The sequence below is a fragment of the Rhagoletis pomonella genome, unplaced genomic scaffold (assembly GCF_013731165.1).
Source record: "Rhagoletis pomonella isolate Grant_MI unplaced genomic scaffold, Rhpom_1.0 Rhpom_scaffold_01094, whole genome shotgun sequence".
Taxonomy (NCBI): domain Eukaryota; kingdom Metazoa; phylum Arthropoda; class Insecta; order Diptera; family Tephritidae; genus Rhagoletis; species Rhagoletis pomonella.
This window is the reverse complement of record NW_023459648.1, coordinates 41,859-52,111: the sequence shown is the minus strand read 5'-3', so window position 1 is coordinate 52,111 and position 10,253 is coordinate 41,859. Positions and strand designations below refer to the sequence as shown.

The 10,253-nt window shown below is 38.6% G+C and overlaps 2 protein-coding genes across 2 annotated transcripts in view; one reads left to right on the top strand and one right to left on the bottom strand.

The window, feature by feature from the left end:
- Positions 1-1,433: 1,433 nt before the first annotated feature.
- Positions 1,434-3,942, top strand: LOC118751934 (digestive organ expansion factor homolog). Its single transcript, XM_036486759.1, has 3 exons — positions 1,434-1,844; positions 1,918-2,637; positions 2,734-3,942. Exons 1-3 carry the CDS (start codon positions 1,577-1,579, stop codon positions 3,861-3,863), a joined length of 2,118 nt encoding a protein of 705 aa, XP_036342652.1. The 5' UTR covers positions 1,434-1,576; the 3' UTR covers positions 3,864-3,942.
- A 2-nt stretch (positions 3,943-3,944) lies between these two features.
- Positions 3,945-10,253, bottom strand: part of LOC118751935 (nuclear pore complex protein Nup214-like) — a 17,440-nt gene continuing 11,131 nt past the window's right edge. The window contains exons 2-11 of the mRNA XM_036486761.1: positions 10,047-10,234; positions 9,072-9,983; positions 8,793-9,015; positions 8,429-8,724; positions 8,174-8,355; positions 7,766-8,110; positions 6,278-7,315; positions 6,029-6,189; positions 4,199-5,969; positions 3,945-4,140 (exon numbers count right to left, since the gene is read on the bottom strand). Of these exons, the coding sequence (XP_036342654.1) occupies positions 4,113-4,140; positions 4,199-5,969; positions 6,029-6,189; positions 6,278-7,315; positions 7,766-8,110; positions 8,174-8,355; positions 8,429-8,724; positions 8,793-9,015; positions 9,072-9,983; positions 10,047-10,234 (5,144 nt within the window). The 3' untranslated portion in view covers positions 3,945-4,112. The remainder of the gene's footprint in view (positions 4,141-4,198; positions 5,970-6,028; positions 6,190-6,277; positions 7,316-7,765; positions 8,111-8,173; positions 8,356-8,428; positions 8,725-8,792; positions 9,016-9,071; positions 9,984-10,046; positions 10,235-10,253) is intronic.

Below are 10,253 nucleotides of genomic sequence, written 5' to 3'. Positions count from 1 at the left end.
GGAAGACTAGCACATTTCGTTATTTGCGTGGAAGACTAGCACATTTCAGATTTTTGCGTGGAAGACTAGCACATTTCAGATTTTTGCGTGGAAGACTAGCACATTTCAGATTTTTGCGTGGAAGAGTAGCACATTTCAGATTCTCGCGTGGAAGACTAGCACATTTCGTTATTTGCGTGGAAGACTAGCACACAAGGCGAATTAATATAAGGTTGTAGCAGTCGTAAAAAAATAAAACTTACATACATATGTATGTTTATACTATAATTACTTCTCTTCGGCCATGCTGAAAGTTAAATGTTGTATATGGAGCTTTTTGGCCGGTTATTGCAAATAAAATAAACGTTTATTTTTCCTCCTACACCTTTCGACATTCGCGTCTTTCTCAGGGAATCTTTATTTATAAATAAATACGAAAAAACATATACATACAGTATCATATCAAGAGCACCCCGTTTCAAAGTGATATTATTTATGTTATGTTTATTTATTTACTTAAAAAACCTTCAATTAAAATAAAGTTAATTCTCTTAAAAAAAATCCATATTGGCCCAAGTTTAAAGCCCAGGAGAATACTAAAAAAACTCAACAAATTTTCAACAACGCAAACGCAAATGAAATATTTTCCTTCGAAGAACTGTCCAAATATTTTCATTGGCAAAAAATTAAGATATCACATGTACGGAAAATTACAATAAAAAATAGCAAAAATCAAGTAGACATGGCAGTAAAATACGACTTTATGCAAAGCGAGGAGAAGTTGAACCTAATGAAAAAAAATGTTCAATGGTCATCCATGAAACACTGTGAATTGCCTAAAGCTTATAAGGGAAAAATACCTTTAAAAAAAAGAAAAGTAGATGATATTCAACAAATGATTAGTAAACGGTATATACCGTCTGAATTTCATGATTTTTATAATGGAATTATAGGAATATAGAATAAACGCATGACTTTTTAATATAAATTATGCTTTTATGATTTACTATAAGCCTGAAGTATGCTAGTCTTCCAAGCGAGAATCTAAAATATGCTAGTCTTCCACGCAAAAATCTGAAATGTGCTACTCTTCCACGCAAAAATCTGAAATGTGCTAGTCTTCCACGCAAATAACGAAATGTGCTAGTCTTCCACGCGAGAATCTGAAATGTGCTACTCTTCCACGCAAATAATGAAATGTGCTAGTCTTCGACGCGAATAGTGAAACGTGCTAGTCTTCCACGGTAATTTGAAATGTGCTACTCTTCGTAGGGAGCGACGATATGTTCACGTATATTTCAAACGCATTCTGTTTATCCCGGCTGTGAAATGGGATTATCCGGAATGTATAAAGAAACGCAGCCTAAATAAAACTAAGCCAGCTTACAAATTCTTTAACGGGCTTAGTTTCTTATTTTGGTGTTGGAATTGCCCTGTATTTTTTAAATTTACCCTTATCAGGCTTTTATATTGGATACGGCAACACTATAAAACAGCATGGTCGGATAAAAGCGCAATGTTTACGTGATTGCAACAACACTTTGACTAAATTCCTTAATTAGTTACTTGCCAGGTAATAAGTAATAATTTACATATAATGCGCCCAAAAAACAAACCTAAAGCAAAGGTGCGAAATGCGAATTTGAGCAAGGCACATAAGAATCTTAAATTCAAACGGAAAGCAAAGGAGATGATGGAGCAGCACCGGAAACAAGCACTTTTAGAAAAGTCCTACAGAGAAAAGGAGGAAACTAAACTTGACGATACCGAGGGTAAAATTTTGGAATTTATAAGAGAAGAGTATAAGGACGATAATGAGGAAGAAAATATTTTTGGTGAGCTTATGGATACACTATCTACGAATGGTAAGCATATAAAAAACAGTAAAACTAAACAACAACAACAACAGCATGGTTAAATTGTATCCAATTTAAATAGATAATAGATATGTAAGGGCCGATGATTTGAGTGATGAGGTTTCAGATGAGAAATCGTTAGTCACCGATGAAAAGCATAAAATCAAAGAGGACATAGTAGAAGAAAGTACAGAAGTTGAAGAATTAGAACCGGTGAAGTCGGATGATACATTTGCGCTGCATTTTGATTTCGACTTGCCGCTCGAAAAGGTTGATAATTTATGGTCTCAACAGGCTCTTATTAAGAAACCCATTTTTACATGGCCTCAGTTAGGCATATTGAGGACACAAATACCGCAGCTTGAATGTCAAGATGAAGCAACAAATTCACTCGATTGGAACAGCAGTATCAAACGACTGAATGCTGATAGTTTGCGAAGAATGGGTGTCAGAGCAACGATACTAGATAATATATCAAAGGAAATCACACCCCTTCAACTAGAAGTTTTTCAAATTCTTAATAATTACCGAGATTTCTGTTACCCCAGCGTATCCAAAGACAAAGTAAATGAATTACGATTTTGTTACACCGCACACGTACTGAATCACATGCTAAAAACGCGCAACCGCATTTTGAAACATAATATGAAATTGACGTCTACGCCAAATATGATCACAATACCGGATAGCTATCGAGATCAAGGATTAGCGCGACCCAAAGTGCTCATTATATTACCTTTCCGAAAGTGCGCATATCAAACGGTGACAAATATGGGGCGGCTATTGTATGGTAAAAATATGGGTAGGTAAATGTATAAATTTTAGTTTTTGCTTTAAATTTATGAACAAATGGATTAAATTTCACAACTAAAAATGTAACAATGATTTTTTTTTATAGATGGAAAAATAATGAATTACGCCCGTTTTACCGAGGAATATACCGGCGACAGCTTAAGTTTTCCTAAAACCCAACCCAAATCGGATGATTATGTCGAAACTTTTAAAGGCAATATTGATGATAATTTTAAGATTGGCATTTCTATAACTAAGAAAAGCTTGAAACTTTATACGGATTTTAATGCGTCAGATATAATTTTGGCTTCGCCGTTGGGTTTACGGTTGGGAATGGCTTCAAACAACAATGAAGCGGGTGCCTTTGATTTTCTGAACTCCATCGAGATCCTAATATTGGATAAAACCGAGATGTTCCTAGCGCAGAATTGGGAAAACCTACTACATGTAATAGATCACTTGCATTTGCAGCCACAATCTTTAAGTAGCGTAAATTTGCAACGCGTTCGTCCATGGTGTTTGAATGGTTTGTGCCGCTTTTACCGACAAACTATTGTACTTTCATCACATGAGCTACCCGAGATACGTTCACTATTCTCCAATAAGTGCTTCAATTACAGTGGCAAAGTTTCTGTATCGAATCCAATTCTTCAGGGCGACATTAACAACGTGTTCGTCACAACACCACAAATATTTCACTTAATGGACACCACAAGTTTGGATTCTGTCTTCGATGCACGTTTCCGATATTTTGTCAAAGAAATTCTGCCACGCTATCGAAAGCCGTCGTTCGCCCATTGTGTGATATATGTGCCCAGTTACTTTGACTACGTACGCTTGCGTAACTATTTGAAAGCAGAATCAATCAATTTTGCACAAATTTGCGAATATACCAAGAGAGAAAAAGTGGCGCGGGCACGTGATATGTTCTACCACAGTGGTGTGCACTTTTTGCTTTATTCAGAGCGATATCACTTCTATCAGCGTACAAGAATAAAGGGCATTCGGCATTTGATTATGTATCAGCCACCAATGTGGCCGCAATTGTATTCCGAGATGGTTAATATGATGAATGATAGTAATCAGAATGCGGCCGATGGATTAGACGATTCGATGAGCATAACTGTGCTATATACGAAATATGACATAATACAGCTAAATGCGATTCTTGGAACTGAATCGGCCGCAGAGATGCAAAATTCAAATAAAACTATACATAGTTTCACAATTAAGTAGTAAATGATCTTGATTAAATACATCTGTATGTTTAAGTTAGATTTTGTAAATATAAAAAATTAAAAAAAGTGAACTAGACCATTATTTTTTTTTGCATTCCCGTAATACGTGTATTTTCAATAGCAGAATTTCAATGATTTAAATATTTTCTACTGTCAAGTATGTATTTTCAATGTAATCTTTGACAATACCGCCAGCACTCAGCATTATTTTGACCCTTGAATACGTTATGTTTTACCATCACCACGCTTATGCTCGATAGTTCATGAAGGAAGAGCTGAAATTAAAATTTTTGATTCATTTTATTTACTGCACATTCGTCATTTCTGACTCACCCGCCGAACATAGGTTTAGGGGCATTTGGTGGAGGATTTGTAGTTTGTGCCAAGTTGCCAAAAGATAAGCCTGTGTCTGTGGAGCCCAAAGCTTCAAATATATTGCTACTCTGTGCTGTTGGCGCACCAAATGAGCTAGAAGGTGGTGTGGCAAATGTTCCGAATCCTTTGGGGCTGCCAAAAGTAGGCGCACCCCCAAAGCTAGGCTGAGCGCCGAACGCAGGCGGGCTGCCGAAGGAGGGCGCGCCACCGAATACATTACGCGGAAAGGCACTTCCTTGCGGCTGCTGTGTGGGTGAACCAAAACCAGTGCTTGACACTGATGACCCGCCCTGTGAGAATGAACTAAACGGTGATGTGGCTACTGCACCAAAACCACTTGTTGGTGAGCCAAAAATGTTTGATTGTTGCGAGTCGGGTGCTACAGCTGCAGCACCACCGAAAATAGACCCTCCCGTTGCGGCGGTACTTTTAGCAGCACTACCGAAAGCCGAGCCAACAAAACTAAATCCTGAAGCGGTGGATGTAGATTCCGGTTTGCTGGCTGCCGCAGCAAAGATGCTACCGCTCGATTGACCCAAAGAGTTTTGCCCAAATATCGAGCCACTGCTTGCGGCCGTGCCAACTGATGTTGGTGAACCAAAAACGTTGACATTCTCCGGACTCTTTGCAGCGCCACTGCCAAATATAGATCCACCAGTATTTTCTGCACTCTTAGCAGCTGCATTGCCAAATATCGATCCCGCATTAGCTTCAGCTGGCTTGGCAGGGCTGTTACCGAAAATCGATGCGGATGTGTTATCACCACTATTAACGGCGCTGTTACCAAATATTGAACCCGAGGAAGTATTTGCACTGGAGGGGTTTGTAGGCATGGTAGCAGCAGCTGTAGCGCCAAATATGCCAGCCGTGGTAGCACCAAAACCGCTACCAGCGTTACCAAAAATACTACCACCACTTGCTGGCGCTTGACCACCCAAAGGCAAACCTCCGAACGCTGATGCATTGCCTGCTGGTTGAGTGACATTTTCAATTTTAGATGCAGCGCTTACGGAACTTGCAGCAGGCGTTGATTGTCCTAAAGAGCCAAATAAAGAATCGCCCGTTGCTTTTGTAGCGGCAATCGCAGAAAAGAATGCACCCGTAGCTGCGCCTATTGCTGCTGAAGAAACAGGTGTGGGTGTGGCAATTGTGGTTGCTGCGGCTGATGAAGTAGTGGCAGGTATCGGTGCTGAAGTGGTAGCAACTGATGGGACAGTTGCTGCAGCTGTTGTGGTCGTAAAAGCAGTAACTATTGTTGTTGTGGCAGGAACTGTTGGCGCATTTGTTATTGCAGGTGTAGTGCTTAAGCCGGCAGAAGAAGTCGGAGTGCTTGTAGTTGTTGGTTTTTCAAATGTGTGCAATTGCTTGAACACGGTTGAGTTGCTAAAGGAGAACGCGGAAGCGCCTGTACCGCTAATAGAGCTCGTCACTGGCGCAGATACATTAGGTGCTGTGCCGAAGCCAATGCCAGTAACACCACCAACACCAAAAGTAGAGACATTTGTGCTGTTGGCGTTGAATGGTGGGAATAATGACGTTTCTGTTGTTGCTACGCTTTTGCCAAATATTGATGGCGTAGACGTTACAGTTGTTGATGATGTTGTATCAGTTACTTTAGGCACTGACAACGACGTTGTGGAGTCGGGCATAGGTTGAAAAGCGCCTTGGGGATTATTCTCACTATTTGAGCTAAAGGAAAACACAGTGCCCTCTTTTGGCTTCACCGCTTCTGTGTGTATGGGAAAAAGAAAAATAAACACTTTAAATATATATTTGAGATACACTTACCCTTTGCAGTGGGCTTGCAGATATTTAAAGGTTTCAAAATCATTTCCTCATTATCGCTCGCTGTAGCAACCTGTGCCGATTTAGTGACATCCTTTGCTGGAACAGCAGCTTCAGCTGTACTTTTCGTTGGCATAGCTTCAGTTTTTCCTAAACTGGGAGTACTAAGATCGAAACAGTTTTTAAGATCATTCTTTGAGGTAAAAAAATAGTTTGCATCACATGCACTATTGTCATTAAATTTGTACATACCTTGTTGCACCTGAAAACGGATGTACTGAACTAGCAAAGGATTGATTCTCATTCTGTTTATTGAAAAGGGTAGATTGCACAGTTGTTGTGCCAAATATATTTGCGGTTGCAGCGGGTAAACTCGTAGCGGGTGGCACATTCGGTGGTGTTCCACCACCAATTTTTAAGTCGGTTAGAGCACTAAAAGTGTTGCCAAAACTAAACGATTTCGATGTGCTGTTCATTTGGTTGGCGGTATTTGAATCAACCGTTTTACTTGGATTGATAAATGTTGTATTTGCATTGGTATTCGCGGTCGACTCTTGTCCGAACCCGGTAAATCCTTTTGATCCAATGTTAAATGTGCTCATCGGCGGTTTGTTGGCATCAGCTGCATCGCTTTTTGATATGAACGAAAAGTTAGGTCCTGCAGGAGAGGATTTTTCACTCATGCTAGATTCGTTAGTTTTGCTCTCAACAGCATCGGATTTGAAAGTGTTGACATTCCCGATGAATTTCGATAGTTCAGGCATCTTTTCACCCTTGGCTGACTCAGTTTTTGAAAACATATTACTGCTGGTAAAATTAAGTGTCGAAAATGGCGCATGGTTTTTTTGCACAGACTGCGTTGAATTAGCATCTTTTGCTTGTGTAAATGTTGCTGCAGAAGTCTGTGAATTGCCAAAAAGTCCGATTGTTGAAGGTGTTTTCGTAAGCTGGAACTGTGGCTCATGCGGTTGCTTGGGTTGTGTCGATTTAAATGTAGTTACAGCCTTCTCTTTTTCCTGGGCCTCATTCGCTTTTTCAATTGCTTTAATAACTTTGGCTTCCTTCTCTTTGGACTCTTTTCTCTTAATTAGCTGTTTCGTTTCCAAAATAACCTCAGATGTTAGTTGAACACGATTTGGGCGTTGAGGTTTGATTATTGTTGTCTTTACTTGTTGATTTGTAAAATTACGTAGAGCGTTTAATTTGCTCTCGGATAATTTATTAGTCTTTACATCTGTGATATTGTGCATACTCATCGAAAGTATAGAATCTGCTAAGGACGCGATACCGCTAAATGGATTGGCGAGGCGGTGGACAAATAAAAATTGTTTTTACGAGAAGTATAAAATAATTTTACTTAAAAAAATTGTCATGTATTATTGTTTGTTTTTTTGTTTTTTGATTTAGAGAACTCAGGATTTTTTTTTTTAATGCAAAGGGTGATCGATGAAACTAGTAGCGACTACTAGGATTGAAAGCAGAGATTGTAATGGTTGTATTTTTTATAATAACCTATAACCTACCGACTACAAGACTTTTAAGTAAATAAAACAAAAAAATTGTAGGCCTAACTCAGTAATAATTAAAATTTTAGATAATGCATACAAATGTTTGGGAAAAAAGGTAATTCAAAGCTTGGCTTGCTTTCGAAAATTAGATATTTTAAATTTTTTGTGTGTTTTAAAATAATATTTTTAACTACGTTAATCAGACATACGAAAAAGCATAAATTCAACTTACGCATCTGATTTCATCTCCAGCGTATTCAATGTACTTTTGCTCACCCTGCCACTGCCCAAGTTTTTTTGCTTGATAGTCGATTTTATATAATGCAATTTCGTCTGCTGCTGTGTTATTAAGTTTTTCAGTTTAGTCATTTGTTGATAGATGCCATCTAGGCATGGTATGCGCATTTGAGACTTGGAATTACGTCGCACCAAGTCCTGATAATAAGTCCACTGTATGTCCATTTGTTCTTCAAGGCGTTTCATTATACCTTGATTAATGGCAAGATAGCCTTGTAGACTCTTCAATTGACGTTGACTTACGCAGTCATATAATGATAAATATTTAAAACCAGCTTCACTGCAGATATGTATATTACAGACGTATTTGTAAGTTTGGTTAAAACTATACTGGGAAACTTACTCTGGATTTTTATACATTTCCAATTTAGTACGACACTCGTTTAGCATTTCATATGATTCCGTTAGTGAATGTCGAAGATCTTGAACATCCATCACAAAGTCACGTTCATTTGCTTGTTCAATGATTTCTTGTAGATTTATTAGACGTTTACTATAACTCTTCATAACACTTGGATCTTCATTCTTACGAAAATAGAAGAAATGAAAATAGATAAGTAAAAACTCGGCTTTGAAATAATAAAAGAAATCTACTCACTAGTGCGAGTTTTGACTTTTGACCAAGTTGCGTTATTTCTTTTTCAAAAGCCATCATTTGCATTACTATCATTTGTTGTATTACACTATTCGTTTCGTTTAAATTCAACATTTGTGCTTTTGATTTTCCAGCTGTGTCGATTTGAACTGAATTCTGTTGAGACAGCTGCTGTGCTTGAATTGGTGGTGGCGCAAACTCTGGCGAGACAGTATATAGAGGCTTGAAAATTTCTGCTGGTTGTGTAGTTTTTATTTGCGCATTGTTAGCAATGGGTGCAGTTTGCACCAATGGTTTGTCTATTTTAATATAAATATTACATCATTTCAAATACATACTTATATACATTGCTGATTACATTACTTACTTAACAAATTAGATTGCGATTCATTATTAGTAGTGGCCACTCCGATTTTAACACCTTGACTCTTTTGGTCCCAACCACCCGAAAATAAATTCTGGTTTCCTGGCGCGCCAAAAGCAAATGTATTTTGATTGCTGAAATTGTTTTGCGTTGAAACGCTAAACGCTTGTGTTGGAGTAGGTGGTGGTGGATCAATTGATGGTAATTCTAAATCTTGACGTTCATTCTATAATGTAAGTTGAAAAATAATTTACATTTACCACTCTCGAAACTTAAACTTACTTCTACTTTCTTAGAAACCTTAACCCTCATTAAACTTTCATCTAAAGTACTAAATTTTGCCATTGCATAATTAATTGGTGCCGGTGGCGAACAAATATTAGTAGCGTTAGCTGTCAAATTCAAAAAGTTAAAACACAACAGATGACCGTGTGTTGTAAGCACGTGGATAACGGGCATGGTTTGTAATTTTTGCTCTCCCACTGTTAACTGATGATTCGGGGATGTATCCAATGTTAACCCAATGGGATATGTCTCATCGCTGTCCTCAGTAAGTGGCATTTCAATGCGTGCTTCATCTAGTAGCATATAATGCACCCATTGTGGCTGCTCTGTGTTTTCTTTGGTGCCCAAGAGCCCTATTTCAACTCCATTTGCGGAAGTTACCAATAACAAATTCCACTGCGCAATATGCAAGAAATTAACTTGTTGTCTCCTTGGTTCAGACCCACTATAGCACACATCATTGTAATTTATATAGACAGGCGTTCCACCTTTCGGCGCATTCACAATGTACATATTCGGCATTGCTTCCTCCCCTTGTTGTAAGAAACTTACAACAAACTGAAAGGTGGATAACCAGTGCAATGCAATGGTATCGAAAGGACCAGGATGTACACCTGGTGGGCACACTATACTTTTTACTGGTGTGAGGTCGGGTTTGAACTGTTGCAACTTTCCATTGGGATGACCGAGAACGATTTGCTTTCCCTTCGGCGACCAGCAACCGCATTGTATTTGTTGATTTGTAATTGATCGCATCTCAATTGCGCCACCATCTTTAAGTGTGTAAAGAGCGAAATTACCATTACTAAGGACTACGCCAACCACTGACGGGAGCACTGGGTTCCATAGCAAATGCAAAGCGTATACATTCTGATCGGGTAAACGTATGCTGTACAAAGTTTTAATATCCTGAAATGTATGAGCGTAAATTTATGAAGATCGTATCATTGAATATGAATAATTTGGCCTTACAGAAGCAGCAAATGACGGAACATGAAATATATCCAAAACCCCATAACCTTGTAGAGTATAATTTACTGCCAACATCGATCCATCTGCACTGCATGCCAGCGTATTGGGTGCATTAGGTAATTTAGTAGTTCGCAGGTGTACAGGTAGACCCTTTGATTTAGCATATATGACGTCGGGTAGAATGAACGCTAAGAAACGAAAAAATAT